The sequence below is a fragment of the Musa acuminata genome, chromosome BXJ3-3 (genome assembly GCF_036884655.1).
Source record: "Musa acuminata AAA Group cultivar baxijiao chromosome BXJ3-3, Cavendish_Baxijiao_AAA, whole genome shotgun sequence".
NCBI lineage: Eukaryota > Viridiplantae > Streptophyta > Magnoliopsida > Zingiberales > Musaceae > Musa > Musa acuminata.
Window position 1 is genome coordinate 24768032 of NC_088351.1, and position 16819 is coordinate 24784850.

Genomic DNA, 16819 nt, shown 5'->3' on the forward strand with positions numbered 1-16819 from the left:
GCTTTAGCTGATTGTTTCATACAGAAAAGAACGTTTCTCACTCTAGCCTAACGAAAAGGAAAACAATGACCTATTTTAGCTTGTTTGACTAAAGAAAGGACACATCAATGACATCTTCAACGAGTATGACTTGGAAAAATTATGAAGCTTCTCCACATTTTCCACTGCACTGTTTTCTTTAAACAAAACAAAATATTCACACTCATGAGGAGGAAGAATTTATGGCATAAGATCCAGAATTGATCAGAAATGAAGCTATCCAATTTGGCTGTCATAAATGCATCTTTTTTTTATCGACACGATCTAACACTCTTTTGACCCCTTCAGCTTTCCTCAGCTACAATCAATATAGTATGTCATAATTTTCAACTAAGCAACATTTATATATAATTTAAAGTGAGAACAACGCTTAATTGAGTTTTTTTTTCTTTCATCGATCACCGTCCATTGTTAAATCAACATCATTTAAATTTTCTACTGTTTTGTAATAATTACCTTAGAATAATAATGTATAACAAAAGTCTTGCTGTAATTGGCTCTAATTATAATGGACAAGCCCTAGACTGAATTGATGGCATTTTCGTTATAAAATTAAAGTACAGTGGCATTTGTATTATATATATATTAAAAAATGGATTTTATTTTAATGACCGTTAAAATTAAATCGTGACCTTCTTTCGGGTGAAGATTTAAGCGAGCGGTGACCGTAACACTACTCCTCCTCCTCCTCTCTCTCTCTCTCGCTCTCTCTCTCTCGCGTGGTAGACTTCCCTAAACCTTACTCTCTTCCTTGCTTCCGGCGCCCAGAATCCTCCATCGCTCGTCGGGGAGCGTCGCCGCCCGTAATGGTGCTCTGATCCGCCCTTGGAAGGCCACGCGACGGGAGTTCTCGATCCGGGCGGCGTGCCGGCATAGCAACGACCCGGCCGGTGGGGAAAGCTAGTTCCTGTCCAGCCAAGGCGGAGCCGGTCGTGCTAGGTTGCGCGAATGGGTGGTCCCGTCGTGGTTTGATGGAAGCGGCTCTGGGAACTCCTGGGGTCGATATATGGAGGTGAAGCCCTCGCTTCCTCGCGGGGTGTCGTCGAGGGCAGCATTTCGCTTGTCGGTGCTTCTCGCAGCTGTCACTCTTGAGGTAGGGCGGGTTGATCCGCTGATCTTGAGGTTTTGGAAGTTTTGGGGGTTTCTTGTGTTGCGGGTGCGAAGAATTTGGATGATAGTTGTCTCGAGTTTACCTTGGATTACGGCGTCTGCTGTGATCTGGGGCAATTGGGTGACCGGGCTGGTTGTGGTTTAGGGCTTACTTTTCTTATTCTCGTTTTCGTCGAAAAAAATATCATCTTTGTGTAGTTTTAAGATGTTTCTGATGATTGTTCTTCTTTGCGTTATGGAATCGGTCGAACTGCTTGCGGTGACAGAAGTCTTGATTCTTTCTTGTAGTTGTTCGTGATGTTCATGAGTTTTTGTTGAAAGCTTTGCAGTCGTTGCTGTGCTTTGTATAGAACCAGCTTTATACTTTTTTCTGTGGGTTCATCAAAATTGTGAAGCGCTTTTTGTGTTGATCTAGTGCATTCAATGGCTATTTGATATCGTTCTTTTTGTCCACCTAATGCGCTACAGTCATTTGTTTTTCTGATACTTTGGTGCGATTTTGGCCGATACAGGAAGTTCACAGTTTCAATTTGCTATTCTCTGTACAGTTTGTGTTGCTTCTGGTGTGTTTTGGAGGAACCGGTGCAAAATCTCAAGACAGTGAGCTGCTGTTTTCGCAAAATCCTAAGGTGGGGGAGAAAGATGTTCAACTCACGCACTCATGCATCCATGATGAGATACTCCATCAGAGGCGTCGGCCTGGTCGAAAAGAATACTCCGTTACTCCACAAATTTATTACCAGTCTAGTTTGTCAAGGTCACGCCGTAGTGGTGGACGAGCTTTGCTTGAGGTGTCCTCGGCACCTTTGCTGCAAAAGGATGCAAAGCAGCCCATCCGGATACTTTTGAACTATGATGCTGTGGGGCATTCTCTTGATAGAGATTGCCAAAATGTTGGTGAACTCATGAAGGTAAATGTGTTTCTGTTAGATAATTCCTCCAACTATGAATTCAGAGTCTTGCGTTCTTTTGGTGTGAATTAATCTCTTATCATGATGGTATTTCAGCTTGGTGAACCACCTGTAACATCAGTTCCAAGAACCCCTGTGTGCAAGACTCATGGGGATCGGCCAGTATTTGCAGATTGTTGGTACAACTGCACATCGGAAGACATTTCAGGGGAGGATAAAAAAAGACGCCTTCGAAAGGTACAATTTCTTGTCTGTTGGTGCTTCAGCCATGTCGGCATTGATTCATGTGGGTATAACTTGTATATACCAATTTGATTTGTCTATTTCTTTATTTGCCCACTTTTTAAGAGCAAAATGCTCATTATTTTTTTTCCCAAAATTTGCATATGTTTTCTCATCCAACTTTTGATTTCTCAACTTGTGGGTGGTAACTAGATGAGAACATAAAATAGTGCATTCAAGGTGTCTCACTTTCAAGTTCAGTTTCTGTCCATTCGGTGAAGTTCCACTTTTTGCCTGTACTGAATTAGGTTTTGGAAACCTCAAGAAAACTAGAAGAGAATATTAATGCCATTTAGCTTTACATCATGTTGTTTAATATCATTTTTGTACCCTATCGATGGCTTTACATCTTTAGGTGAGCTTTTATTTACTTCGAGTGATGCACTGTAAGCTAAAAGTGTATTACAAGCATTCTGACAATGAACTCAATGCGCCAAAATAGAACAGATAGAACTCTATGAAGTATTAGCGTATTATTCCAACAAGTATTATGTCTGCTAGACTAGTTACATTTACTAAATTATCTCTTCTGCTGTTGCTCATTAGTCTTTAATTTTCAATTAGTCAAACTCAATATTGTGTTCGTTAGGTTCATTCTTTTCAGCTTTTGGTAGCAATCCTTACTTCTAAGTACTTAGCAGTTAGGACTTAACAAAAGCTGCTGTTATGCATCATGGTGATGTCTATTAAGGTTGTATTAATGAAACATATTGGGTTATATTTCTAATATTTCAACCAGATTTTGTATGCATAGAATGAAAGACACAATGCTTCAAAAGCTGATGGCATGGAAATAAGTATAAGCTGCGTTACTTTAGTTCAAGCTGTCATGAGGAATATGGGAAGCATTTCACTAAGAACTAAATGTAATGACAAGCAAACAACCCGATCTTGCATATGATCATCTTTAAAGCTTGATAGTTTGACTTTCAATTTGGCCATTAGAGGGTAGGATTGGGTCAATTTATAGAAAGAGTCAAAACTGGGAAAGAAAAAATGTCTGAGTAGACCTAATCAGTGGATATTTGTGATGGATTCACTTTTGGAAATTGGATATGGTCAAGCTTTAATGTTTAGAATTTAGTGTAATTTGAATCTTCCAGTACTGGTTGAAGATGGTGAAGCCTATGAAGATCTGACAGAAACTAGACATTCTATTGGCCAAAATTGACTTGGATACAAAAATTAGTGAAGTTAGTGACGATGTTTTATCATTCTTATTTGTGGAGACCCTAGATCGATTGTTTTTGTTCATAAAAAAAATTCTTGAGCAGGCACTAGGACAAACAGCAGAGTGGTTCAAAAGGGCTTTAGCAGTTGAACCTGTCAAGGGAAACTTACGGTTGAGTGGATATTCTGCATGTGGACAGGATGGTGGGGTGCAACTCCCCCATGAATATGTTGAAGGTGCCGATGTAGTTTAGTTTTGTTATATTATCTTGGCTTCAGCATTTCTCCTTTATTTTTCTTGTCATATAAATCTACCTATACTTTGCAGATGGTGTTTCTGATTCAGATCTGGTTCTCTTGGTAACCACTAGACCCACAACTGGCAACACTCTTGCTTGGGCAGTGGCATGTGAACGAGATCAATGGGGTCGTGCAATCGCAGGTGCTTTTTATATCATTAGTTTGTTGGCATTTACTGACAAACTTTATCTGGATTTTTTTAACTATGATGTTTATGCTAATGTAATTTAGCCTTACGCAATCGGTAGGTCATGTAAATGTCGCTCCCCGTCATTTAACAGCTGAAGCTGAAACGTTACTTTCAGCTACTTTGATACATGAGGTTAGCAACATTCTACAAATCAATCCTTCAACTACTCCTGGTAACTTATGAGGATTTCTGTCCATAGGTCATGCATGTTTTAGGTTTTGATCCTCATGCCTTTGCACACTTCCGTGATGAGAGAAAAAGAAGGCGTAGCCAGGTATCCATTTGCAGTTTCTTCACTAATTTCTAATCCTGTGTAGCTCAATTGGTTAGTCCTTACTATTCAATTATCATCTGTAATATCTAATGGATCATTCTTTTTTTTAGGTCACTGTTCAAGTTATGGATGAGAAGCTTGGGCGTATGGTCACACGTGTGGTCCTGCCTCGAGTTGTTATGCACGCCAGACATCACTATGGTGTATGTTTAACTGAACCATATAGGGAAATGAGATTCTTGCTTTATTCTGTAATGGCAGTATGCAAATGAATTCAGTTCCTGAATTTGAGATTATGGTGTCGCTGAGCACAGTGGTTATGCTTTTCTGTCAGGCATTTTCTGAAAATTTTACTGGCTTAGAGTTGGAAGATGGAGGGGGTCGTGGTACATCAGGTACCTTCAATTTCATAAGTGGAATGTAGTCAAAATGCCTCATCGAATATCCCATTAAGTTTCTCACCATAATTTCTAAATGATACATGAATTATTGGCAGGATCTCACTGGGAGAAAAGACTTCTAATGAATGAAATTATGACAGGATCTGTCGATACAAGATCTGTAGTTTCAAAAATGACTTTGGCTTTATTAGAGGACAGTGGGTGGTATCATGCTAATTATAGCATGGCAGATCACCTTGACTGGGGTCAGAATCAAGGAACTGAATTTGTTACATCTCCTTGCAATCACTGGAAAGGGGCATACCGATGCAACACTACTCAATTGTCAGGCTGTACATACAACAAGGAGGCAGAAGGGTATTGTCCTATTGTAAGCTATAATGGGGACTTGCCAAAATGGGCTCAATATTTCCCACAGGCTAATAAAGGTAAGCTTGGAAATATGTGTTCTATTTCATGATGATATTCATGATATCATCTTCTGATGTCTTTGGTCTTTCTTATTTCATGATAAAGTATAATGATGTATCGTGTTTTTTTATTTTATTTTATTGTTCTTGTTGTCTTTTAAATGCCAGTACACTGTGCTGGCTTGGAACCTCTGAGCACCTTCCAATGCTGCCTGTTTGGAGGGTTCTGATCTTGAGTCAGAATAGCAGTCACATTTTCTGGTTGGTTCTTGTTTTTCAGTGTGGGGTAATTGAAATATTAAATTTACAAATTCAAATAGGTATAAATAGTCACTTGATGGATGAAGCTGAGGAGATGCCACAGGTGGATGAAATGAGTGAGATCAAGCTGGACCAGACTATAGACAGGCTAAGGGGGCAAAGGCTATGCATATATTGTCAGTAATTGGTGAAACACATTGAAGGCAAAGAAAGGTGAATTGTATAACAGTGTGATCAACCTTGGCAGTTTGAAGTGAAATTGTTAGTCAGCCTGTCTGGTGATATAGCTGTTTCAGATTTACAAGAAGCTTTCTTGCTTTGTGTTTCCATCTCCTTGGGGTTCTAATTACAAAAACGAATCACTGCAGGTTTGTGTATGTATGATACCAGCCTCGTGTGACAATTTCTCTTTTTCATGTCCTTATCTTCTTACCTATGTTTGTTTTTGAAAAGGACTCCTTGTGGTTGAGAAAAAGTTAATTCTTGATATCATTCTTTATAATTTTGTATGTAGTGAACCATCAATTTACTAGAACTATGCACATTTGCATGCTAAATAATTGCATTGTATTGACTACAAGTTTTGTAATCCTACTTCTAGGTCCAGTTTGAAGCAAACGTGCCTAAGTTTGCCCTCATTAGATAAAGCTATCATTCATTTTATCAATCCAACTGAAGCGGTATTTTTGTAGCTCATAAGATTTAGAAATATGAGCATTTCAGATGATGCATTTTTTAAATATGTTATAAGACCTGTTGTATTGCAGGTGGGCAATCATCATTGGCAGACTATTGCACATATTTTGTTGCTTATTCTGATGGTTCTTGCACAGACACCAACAGTGCACGTGCACCTGATAGAATGTTAGGTGAGGTCCGAGGAAGTAACTCCAGGTAAGAACGAGATTTGGTGTAACTGCATAAGTTAAATTTGCTTGTGAGAAAAGGCTTAAATATTAAAGTGTATAACATAATGGGAAATCCAAATATGCCTGAAGCAGTGTTTAAACAGACCAAAACTGTAGTCTTTCTTGATCACCTTCCTATCTGGTGGTACATGCTTGTTAGGTGCATGACTTCATCATTGGTGCGCACAGGCTTTGTAAGGGGCTCTACCACTCAGGGTAATGGTTGTTATCAACACAGGTGTACAAACAACACTTTAGAGGTAAAACAACTTTTTATCTTGCATAATCTTCCTGTTGTTTTTCATGCCAGTAAGTAGGACAGCTTATTTACTCTCCATACACTTGATTTGTCTGATCAATTCATGTGAGATTTTATCAGTAGGGACTCTGGCAGCCAGGATTAGTGTCTAAGCTTTGTAGATTGTAATTTTTCTTGGTCATTGATGGTAACTATTGGACCTGCATTGTCTCTTGGTAACTTTGTAGATGGCATTATGTTCTGAATATAAATAATTGGATTGGATAGTGAAATTGGTTTGACATATTTTGAACCAGTTTATTTCTTAAGTATAAAATTATTCTGAATGTTGCAGAAGAAATTCCTACCTAATGCAGACAAACTTGTAATTGTTGTCCTCCTTTGGATCTGTAGCAAACAAGTTTTCACGATGCAATTTATTATTTGCTCCTTTTTTAGGTTTTCCTCTGCCTGTCCTTGCAATATTGTTTTAGATTTATCGACTTCATGACAGGTGGATCTAGCATGTCTGTAGACCTATGCTCACATATAACCATGGTAGATCTTATTAATTTCTTTTATCTAGGTTGCTGTGGACGGTGTTTGGAAGGTCTGTCGTGAATCTGGTGGTCCTGTTCAATTTTCAGGATTCAATGGTGAGTTGGTCATTGTGTTAAACATCACATATGTGATCTTTGTGGTCTCACAGTTAGATATACTACCTTGATGATTCAGGTGAGCTGATATGCCCAGCATATCATGAGTTGTGCAGTGGTGCACCGGTGCCTATAATTGGCCAATGTCCTGGCTCCTGTAGTTTTAATGGTGATTGCATAGATGGGGAGTGCCACTGCTTCCTTGGGTTTCATGGTGATGACTGCAGCCAAAGTGAGTTAACACGATTAAACCCTTCATATATATTTAGTTTGTCATGGGGTTTAGTTAGAAGTCCTGAACTGTCAAGCAGGAGTGAGTTTCAAAATGCTCAACTGAATTGGAGGAGCTAGAATAAGTGATATGTTCCTACAATTATTGCTGGTCATGCCACTAAGATTTTTGAGAAAACAAATAAAGAGTATATGATTCTATAGTGGGTGGGTGGGGTGCTACATCATTTTTCTGGCATCAATTAAATAATTATCCTCAGTGGGATATTTGGCTTTCTGTGTTTGATGATGATTTTAGCTTCGCTGATGCTGTGAAAGTTATGAGTAAAATGTATGCCAAGAAGCATATCTTACATCATTATAACCGTCCGGATGATTCACTATGAAGGATATGATCGCAGTCTTATTCTATCACAAAGTAGAAACCATTTCTAAATTGTATTATGCTGCCTTACAAAGGACTGGCTGATCTTTTACTTTTTACAATATTGTAGTGGCATTATAACGTCCTTTCAGATCGTCTTTTCTTTTTCACTCTGCAGTATTGACAACTCGTGCATTGTGCTCTAGTTCATGCTTTTCACTATATAAACTATGTTTCTTCATTTACAGGATCATGTCCAGGAAATTGTAGCGAGCATGGCACATGCCATCCAAATGGTGCCTGTCAGTGTGACAGTGGCTTTGCTGGCATTGATTGCTCCACTGGTACTCTTCCCTGTTCTGCTATCCATGTTGTCTTCCAAATTCATTTGTTATGTTTGATACCTGTACAGTAACAATTAGATGCTCATGCTCTTAAACCAAAGAAAGCATTCAAATTGAGTCATTAATGCATATTTTGCAGCTATTTGCGATGAGCAGTGCAGCTTGCATGGAGGAGTATGTGACAATGGTGTTTGTGAGTTCCGCTGTTCCGATTATGCTGGCTATACTTGCCAGAACAGCTCCTCGTTGCTGCCTAGCCTTTCGATTTGTGGTGATGTGCTAGCTCAGGATGCATTTGGACAACACTGTGCGCCAAGTGAACCAAGCATACTCCAGCAGCTTGAATCAGCTGTAGTAATGCCTAATTACAACCGGTTGATGCCAGGTGGCCGGATGCTGTTTAGCATCCTTAATAATGGCCACTGTGCTGCTGCAGCAAAGCGGCTCGCCTGCTGGGTATGTTATTCGCATCTATTGACTCTCAAGATTCTGTTAAATGTTCTGTTGATTGGTTCTGTATCACCGGTACATGGATTTTAAAAAAGTTTTTGGATTGTGTTTTCATAATTTTTATAAACAGTTTAATTTGCTACTCTTGGTAAAGATATGAACAGCGTCTATCAGGGAAATAGGATACTTCATCTTATTTCACAACAATCAACATTCATGTAGTGTTCACCCAATTTGTTGAAAAGACACTCTGGTTCAATTTTTTACCTATAATAAGTTGTGCTCTGAAGCTAGCCTTTGTCCTGTTTGCTCATGCTTGCCATCACCTGTCTATATGATTGATCACTAGTTTATTTAACAATATAGCCAAGATGGTGTCGGGAAGAGGGATGTACCTGCACCACTTTGTATGGCATTCAGAAGGTTAACAAGTTATTAATTTTTTGCTCCTTTTCTATTGTAGATCTCAATCCAACGTTGTGACAAGGATGGAGATAATAGGCTCCGGGTGTGCCACTCTGCATGCCGGTCATATAATGCGGCATGTGGGGCCAGCCTCGATTGCTCAGACCAAACACTTTTCGGCAGCGAGGAGGAAGGGGAGGGGCAGTGCACAGGCTACGGCGAGATGCGACCATGGTGGATGAGACGCATCGGCAATCTGTACTCACAAAACCAGCAGTACCTGTAAAGCCTTGTTTTTCCTGTTTGTATCTCTTTTCTCCATTATTTTTCTCTTCTCAAGCTTCTGTTCTAGGACTAGTCACGCCTGTATTTTGCGTGCCAAAAGGTTAGGGCAGGGAAAATCCTTGAAGAAGAGGATCCATGGGTGTTTCGTGGTATGTAGTTGGGCTTGTTCTAAGAACTAGCCTGGCTGACAGCAAAATGGGAGGAGGGTAGTGTGGAAACAGCTGAATGTATTTAGTATTTTTTCTATTATGAGTTTCTTGAAGATAATGTGGCACTTCTTGCTCTGTGAACGAATAACAAGACCATGATGAGATCACCACAACTCCAAGGTCTCCAGTTGAAGTGATGTGGCATGCAGAAACTACATTGGAAGTGTTTATATATATATTGTTGTTAGGATTTGTGAAATATTTCAAAGCTACAAACTCCTGGCTGAATTTTCCTTTTAGGAAAACATCCTACTCACCAAGATGGTTTTAGTTTCATGTGATTTTAAGCTTATTAAATTTAGCAGCAATTGTTACACAAGAAGTAATTTTTTTGAATATGGTTGGATGATATGTTTGCATGTTTAGGTGTAATTTTAATCTAAATTCAATTGTTCATTTTTGTAAATAATATTCTAATAATATTTAGTATTTATAATTTTAAAGGGAAGGCAATTCACCAAGGTCGTAGTATAGTGGCGAGTATTCCCGCCTGTCACGCGGGTGAGACGGGTTCGATCCCCGGCAACGGCGATGACCTTTTATAAGTCATTTTTTTTCCTTTCTATTATTATTATTATTATTATTATTATTATTATTATTATTATTATTATTATTATTATTATTTCAAACCGTCACCGTCTCCAAAACAACACTATCCACAGATTGACATCACACCATTCATATGATTTTTGCATGTTAGAGATCACTGACACACTCTTTACCTTCAAACACAGGTGGGCCCTCACTGGCTTATGGTCAGAGGTCTTGACTCGATCGATCGACTCGTAGGAGTGCAACGCCGCATCGATCCCCGATGAGCTATCGATCTTGAACAAGATTCTGTCGGTCCACGAAGGCACTCTGACCTGTGAATCATAGCGAGCAGTCATTGCAGGGGCACTGAATGCTAACCAGCAATGATCTCTCTCTCTCTCTCTCTCTCTCTCTCTCTCTCACCTTGTAGCTCGTATCGTAGTTGTTGCTCCCCACGTCGTACTTGTACGTCGGCTTAAACGACAAGCTCCCTTCGCAGTACCCATCGAACACTTCCCCACTTTCCGCTTCCCGGAGCAGCTGGTCTTTGCTCGTCAACAGCTGCATCGTCATCACGCAACGCAGAGTGTACCTAAGCACGGAGAGGAGAGGAGAGGACAGATTTGAGGCATGATCTCTTACGTACGTTGTGAAGGTTCTTACGGATCAGGCTTCGTGCTGGGTGGGTGCTGATTCCCTGCAATCTGTAGTTGAGATCTCCCATCCACACCGTCACATGGCAATGCCTTCGACATGGATTCCCGTCCTTGGCGAAGAGCGAGTGGGAGATGTGCCTGCACTGGGAGTTCCTCTCCTCCACGTTGCGCGCATGAGCTGCATGTAACACACACACGACAGTTCGATACGATTGCTTATGAGCAGTAGGATCGATCCAAGCATTCCACACCTGAGAGATGACAGGAAATGAAGACCATGCGGATTCCATTGAACTCGATATGCACGCCCACGGCTCCCTTCTTCCTTCCTACCAACCCTCCACAGCCTCTGACTGCGTGCTTGTCCACCCTCGTCTCTGCATCGTCGAGGAGTTGTCAGCAGAAGCTGCAAGCGGAGTTCTCGTGGCTGCTCCCTGTTTCTTCGTGCTCTCACCTTTCGCGAAGGGTTGGGAGTTTTTGGGGCCGAACACAAACAGTTGCAGCGATTGCATCGTCGCTGCTGCCAAGAGGCTAAAAGAAGGACGGTATATGAGAAGTTCCACAAGATATGAAGCAGTAAGAATGAAGTACCGGTGGGTTTCGGCAAGAGCAGCCTGCAACTGCACTCCGACGTCATGCTTTGGGACTTCCTGCAACCCTACCGCTAAAAGATCAAACCTTCTGTGCCAGCCGATGAGCTTCGCCATGTCGCCCGAGGATGCCTTGGAATAAACCAACATGGGGTTGTGAATCCAACGTGAATCGGGAATATATAGGTGCTTTTGCTCGGTCGACCAAATCGAAACCTTTGTCTACCTTTCCATTCATGTTCCATGTCACTATGCAGACACAAGTAACTGAGCTGGTGGTGAACTCACAAACCTTTTCGATGGCCACCGTCTTTATCCCTTCATGAGCAGCGCCCATGGAATCAAATCTGCGATCCTTCTTCAGCTCCTTGGATCTTTCCCTGCAAGTAGCCATCACCATCGCCCGCATGATAGTGAAAATGATGTCTGCCTCACTCATCGTGACACTTGTCTCGTTATCTTGAGTTCATTTGACCATCGTGATTGTTACACTACGATACGTAATAGATTGTCTTAGGTAAACAAATCCTAATGCTTCCAAGGGAGGGTCTGTGTGAGAGAATACTTGCAAAACCAGATATCATTGATCGAATAATAATATATCTAAAAATCGATATAAGATTTAACTTGGTTTGATGATCTATGTCTATGTTAGATTAAATTCTTCCGTACGTGAGATCAATCACGAGTCGTGATTCTTAAGTTCTTTCTATTCAAATATAAATGTCATTGTACTTTTTAAAAGTAAATTTCAAAGAATTTATATTTTTTTTCTCGCTCTTTTCATAACTTTAGAGAATAAAACTATTTCCTCCGATTATTCTTTTTTACTATCAAAACCTAAGATATATAGAATAGTTTATGCTAAATTTCAGGATAATTCTCTTCTTTCACGAGACTCCTTTTGGTACTAAGAAGATTCTTTATCCCTAAAAAATCCTAAAATACTTATTAATCCTAACGGTCTTCTTCTATTTCTGTTTATATAATAAGTTTCATCTCCTATGCATGCCAACGAAGAAGACGAGAAGGGAGGAGGAGGAGGCCATTAGACGAAGGAAGAAGGAGACAAACCTTCTACAATGAAGACCACTGCAGTTGCCCATGATAGCTTGCCTCCTTGTTGCAAGATTGCTGATGCCAAGAATAGGTCCTTCGTCTTATATATATATATATATATATATATATATACACACACCTCTTCATGCTTGGAAGAGGCAAAGCACAACTCTTACCACAGCTCAAAGAAGTCGGTTTCCTTAAGTTAGGGTCCTTTTCATGTTCTGCACTGGTCAAACTAAAATTAGTGCTGGATGGATCAAAGTTTTGCCATATCTTCTTTCCTCGCCGCCTTATGAGCTAACATAGTTTGGTGTGGGTTGCAAATTTCCTTCTCAGAGCCTTTCACATTTGATCTATGCTCGAGTTACCAAATCGGATATCTTTTCCTGCAATCAATATCTTTCACATTATTTGTTGCGTCTGCAGATTGTATACTGTCATCAACTGAGCTCAATGTAAACCAAAATTTAATGAGGAGGAAGAACATGTGATTTGGTCAGTGCAAGAAATCTGAGAACACAACTTTGTCGGAGCTCAAACGTAGAATTTGCTGGAGCTGGCACCGGAGGGTCTTTATCGGGCACCTGTCCGTCCGTTAATGACATGGGACAAATGTCTGATTTCCGGTGGTTGACTTATTTGATTAGGAGACCGGCCATGACATTTGAGATCACTTCCTGGTGTTCATGGAGCTTCGAGAACAAGCATCATGATCCTTCTTTCAAGCTCAACTGCTACTTTGACATTGCTGCCTCGACAGTGCAAGGCTATGGAAATCAAATATCTGCAAACAAATTTTTTGGAATAATGTAGTCGATTCAGAGTACATCGTTCCAGACAGCTCTTTTACTCTGCGCTGCGATGCCTCCTAAATCTTTTCCAATTGCCTTCATCATCGAGTCACAAAGGATTTCTTGAGGCGGCGCCAAGATAGCTGTAGCCGTCGACCGGAATCTGACGCGTGAGAGGAACATAGGCATCCTAATTATCCATGCAAAAGTATTGATTTGAAGAGAACGTAGTGACGAAGAGAACATGGAAATTGTTGCCACTTCTGTATAGAGACAGTGCGTGTTCAACTCCAAAGTGTGTGTTTTCAGTACAGATGGACGAAAGAGCATGGCAGATCAATGGATTGCGTTGCCCAACAGGTTGTTCTCGGAGAGAGAGCTCCGATCGCTGAACCATGGCTCCTGCACTGAAACAGGGGATCCTCCCTTCACTTCCTCTCCCCTGCTGCTCACCGACGCCAACCTCCTACTCTTCGACGTCGCGCGCGGCTTCTCGTTGCAGCTCGACGGGGACGAGCACGAGGAGGACGACTTCGACAGGAACATGCTGTCGTCGGTGGGTACCCACCCGCTGAGCCTTATCTGTTCGAGCTCGTCCGCCACCTCCGTCATGGACGGCCGCATGTCCCTGTGGAAGGCAAGGCATCTAAACGCCAGCTCGGCCACCTTGTGAATGGAAGCCAGCGTCCGTGGATCTCTGTGCGGGGCAAGGTGAGGGTCGATTATGTCGTCGATGCAGCCTTTGCCGATCCTGTCCACCGCGAGCGCCGCCAAGAACACCTCGCTCTGCGCCCTGCTGAAGTCCACAGCCTTCAGCGCCGTGATGATCTCCGTCAGCACGACGCCGAAGCTGTAGACGTCGCTCTTGTCGGAGAGTTGGAAGTTCTGGTGGTACTGCGGGTCCACGTAGCCGGGGGTCCCCTGCGGCGCCGTCGAGATGTGCGACATCTCCGTCATGCCCATCCTCGACAGGCCGAAGTCTGCAACCTTGGGGTTGAATCTGTGATCCAGCAGTATGTTGCTGGACTTGATATCCCGGTGGTAGATGGGAGGATGGACGGCCGAGTGGAGGTAGGCGATGGCCTTAGCGGTCTCGGCGGCGATGGTGAGGCGAACGGTCCAAGGCAGCACCGGCCCCCGCACCCGCTGTAGGTGCTGTGCCAAGGTGCCGTGGGGCATGTACTCGTACACGAGGATCTGCTCTCTTTGCTCCACGCAACATCCCAGGAGGCGGACGAGGTTGGGGTGGCTCACCGAGGAGAGCAGCCTGATCTCGTTCATCACCTGCTCGATGCTGTCGTTGTTAAGGTTCTTGATCTTCTTCACCGCCACGAGCCTGTCGTGGCTGAACATGCCGGCGTACACGGTGCCGAAAGCACCGGTGCCCAGGATGTGGTCCGCCGAGAAGCCGCCGGTGGCCTTCTCCATGTCCTTGTAGGAGTAGAGGGGAACGGCGCACGATGCCTCGGAGAGCAGGCGTCTCATGCTCTTCCGCTTCCTCGTCAAGGAGGAGTGACGTTTGATCCACCAGCAAACGGCAGCCAAGGCAGCCATTGCAGAGGCTCCAGCTATGATGCCTGAAACAAGATGATCGATCATCTTAGCACCGCAGTCATGGTCGGCAAGAACATCAAATTTCTGCTGGTCCTTTGATCAACCACATAGCAGGAAGAATACCTCCAGCGAGAAAACCATATCTGCTGGTGGTTCCACCGCAGCCACCTGTCATGTACTTTGTTGGATTGCATTTTTGATTGGGATCAGACACTGGAAAGAGTGAATCCAAAAGGAACAATCACAATTCAAGTCCAAAAAAGTATCGGTTCAAAGGAAAATGGAGATAGAAGGAAAGGCCTAACCTCTTCGGCAACCTGTGCCGTCGATGAACCCGTCCCCTTGGAACCCCTCCGAGCAGCCGCACCGGAATCCCGGCCGATGGGTCACCGGGGATGTAACGGTCGTGCAATTCGCGTCGGCCGCGCATCGACACGTTCCCTCGAGCCACCACGCCAGCTCCGCCGTGCTGAGGTCCAGCGACGGCACCGAGACGCCGCCCGGGTCCTTGATGCCAATGGTCGTGAAGAGGAATCCGCAGCCGGAGGCGGCGATGCTGTCGGCGTTGAAGAAACCTTCCTTGGTCGCATTGTAGAGGCAGGTGGCGTTGTCATATACAGGCCCGCAGCTGCCGTCGATCAGGATGGTGTCGACGCTGCATCTCTCTGTCAAGCTCTTGCCTGCCGTGGGCGTGCAGTTGCGGAGAAACAGTACGTTCCTCCAGCTCAGCGCGTAGTTGTTGCCGAAGAGGCTCCTGGCAGCGTGGACGGAGCGGTTGCACGCCGGTGGGACGTCGACCAAGAGGCCGTCGTCTGTGACGTTCCGCACCGTGAATTCTCCGATCCGGATCGTGGGTTTCGGGAGATTGGAACAGCCGAGGTGGATGGGGCATCCATCGGAGAAGCCGAAGGGATACGGGGCCGCGTAGGAGCCGCAGGCTCGTTCGCAGTCCTTGGCTGCTTGTGCAGAGACAACCAATCCGACGGCAACCACCGTGTCCGCGAGGAAGACCAAGAAGGACAACAAGAGAAGACGGTGGCGCGTTCGCTGGAAACGAAGCATCTCTGTCTCTCCTCCTCGTTTCAGCTGCGCTCCAGCCCAATCACAGGGACGAACCCACATGCTTGCAGCATCGAAACCACAATCCTCAAGGAGAGACTGCTCTTCCAATCATCACAAGGCAAGCAAAATCTCATGGCACTGATCCTAAACCTCAAAACGCTGCATCAAATTGACTTGAATCTGTGCTCTCTAATCTTCAGCCATTTGGTCGTCTTCTTATCCGAGCCACCAGTCCAACCTGTGACGCAGAAGAAATGCCGCAGCGACTGGGAAATGGATTTAATAAGGCTTGAATTCCCGAGGCTTCAAGTCATTAATCTACTAATCTTTGTTTCTGTACTTTGAATCATCATCATCATCCACCATAGCGTCGCAGTTGGCATTTGGACTCTGCTTTCCAGGTTGACTGACTCGCGCAGGGGAGAACCTTTCCGGTTCATGGTGTCGCCATCTGACAACAAGGGAAGACCTTACAAGTGGATCTTGATGAGTGGTGGTTAGCTTAGATCGGTCAGTGCATCCTGTCGATTCAAGCCGACCACGTCGACTAACCAACAAGACAAGCAGAGTGCGGTGGATTTCTACAGGACTGTCGGCTCCATTCGACACAAATATCCGAACCCAACAAAGGAGAAGGGAAGATTTAGGCCACGAGGCATCACCACCATGAACTCCGCGTGAGATCCAAGTTGAACATGGCAAGTGTGCAGGTTCTTCTTCCTCGCCCGTCCATCCTCAGCAGAGGAGACTAGAAAAACCAGCAAAGACTCCAAAGAACCACACCACAGAGATCTGTGTAGACTTGACGTACACGTAACGAGGACTTGTGGTAGGCGTAATTGCTGACCGGAGCTGAATACAGAGCGCACAAACAAGTCTTCTACGTGCACATTTTTTTATGGATGACCAAGAAAGATGATCGAGCACAGAGACATCCATTATTGGCATTCTACTCATATTCTTTTCTGGCACGAAATATCATTGAAAGCCATGGTGACTTTGTTAGTGGTCTGGGTATCAGTTAGGCATCACGCCACCAGATCCATTCACCTTTGTCGTTCCGATACCGGTGGCACGGAGAACAACACCTTGCGTTTGAGCTGGTCAGCCGAATCCATCAGAGCATTAATGC

At 43.5% G+C, this 16819-nt stretch overlaps 3 protein-coding genes across 3 annotated transcripts; 1 reads left to right on the plus strand and 2 right to left on the minus strand.

Moving 5' to 3' along the window:
* The first annotated feature begins 706 nt into the window (after positions 1-706).
* Positions 707-9551, plus strand: LOC135633609 (uncharacterized). The gene is made up of 17 exons (XM_065143279.1): positions 707-1132; positions 1698-2060; positions 2157-2297; positions 3617-3749; positions 3841-3954; positions 4061-4134; positions 4202-4276; positions 4387-4479; positions 4611-4671; positions 4773-5105; positions 6116-6242; positions 6417-6516; positions 7081-7150; positions 7230-7382; positions 7994-8089; positions 8229-8545; positions 9003-9551. The coding sequence occupies exons 1-17, from the start codon at positions 1046-1048 to the stop codon at positions 9228-9230; spliced, it is 2565 nt and encodes an 854-aa protein (XP_064999351.1). The 5' UTR covers positions 707-1045; the 3' UTR covers positions 9231-9551.
* Positions 8012-13162, minus strand: LOC135586629 (type IV inositol polyphosphate 5-phosphatase 11-like). Its single transcript, XM_065143280.1, has 8 exons — positions 12293-13162; positions 11445-11709; positions 11083-11350; positions 10880-11005; positions 10619-10806; positions 10396-10533; positions 10161-10304; positions 8012-8149 (listed from the first exon to the last, which is right to left on the minus strand). Exons 2-8 carry the CDS (start codon positions 11655-11657, stop codon positions 8108-8110), a joined length of 1119 nt encoding a protein of 372 aa, XP_064999352.1. The 5' UTR covers positions 11658-11709; positions 12293-13162; the 3' UTR covers positions 8012-8107.
* A 140-nt stretch (positions 13163-13302) lies between these two features.
* On the minus strand, positions 13303-16123 carry LOC103978338 (wall-associated receptor kinase-like 14). Its single transcript, XM_009394098.3, has 3 exons — positions 14931-16123; positions 14749-14838; positions 13303-14648 (listed from the first exon to the last, which is right to left on the minus strand). The coding sequence occupies exons 1-3, from the start codon at positions 15745-15747 to the stop codon at positions 13408-13410; spliced, it is 2148 nt and encodes a 715-aa protein (XP_009392373.2). The 5' UTR covers positions 15748-16123; the 3' UTR covers positions 13303-13407.
* Between the last annotated feature and the right edge of the window lie 696 nt (positions 16124-16819).

Excerpts from the sequence above, each read along its gene's own strand:
- LOC135633609 (XM_065143279.1), top strand. The coding sequence starts at position 1,046 with ATGGAGGTGAAGCCCTCGCTTCCTCGCGGGGTGTCGTCGAGGGCAGCA. Across the intron at positions 4,672-4,772 it reads AGGGGGTCGTGGTACATCAG|GATCTCACTGGGAGAAAAGA; the intron begins GTACCTTCAATT and ends AATTATTGGCAG. Across the intron at positions 6,243-6,416 it reads GTCCGAGGAAGTAACTCCAG|GTGCATGACTTCATCATTGG; the intron begins GTAAGAACGAGA and ends CATGCTTGTTAG.
- LOC135586629 (XM_065143280.1), bottom strand. The coding sequence starts at position 11,657 with ATGAGTGAGGCAGACATCATTTTCACTATCATGCGGGCGATGGTGATG. Across the intron at positions 11,006-11,082 it reads CTCCCAACCCTTCGCGAAAG|AGACGAGGGTGGACAAGCAC; the intron begins GTGAGAGCACGA and ends TCGACGATGCAG. Across the intron at positions 10,807-10,879 it reads CATTTCCTGTCATCTCTCAG|CTCATGCGCGCAACGTGGAG; the intron begins GTGTGGAATGCT and ends TGTTACATGCAG.
- LOC103978338 (XM_009394098.3), bottom strand. The coding sequence starts at position 15,747 with ATGTGGGTTCGTCCCTGTGATTGGGCTGGAGCGCAGCTGAAACGAGGA. Across the intron at positions 14,839-14,930 it reads CGGCACAGGTTGCCGAAGAG|TGTCTGATCCCAATCAAAAA; the intron begins GTTAGGCCTTTC and ends CACTCTTTCCAG. Across the intron at positions 14,649-14,748 it reads ATATGGTTTTCTCGCTGGAG|GCATCATAGCTGGAGCCTCT; the intron begins GTATTCTTCCTG and ends ATCTTGTTTCAG.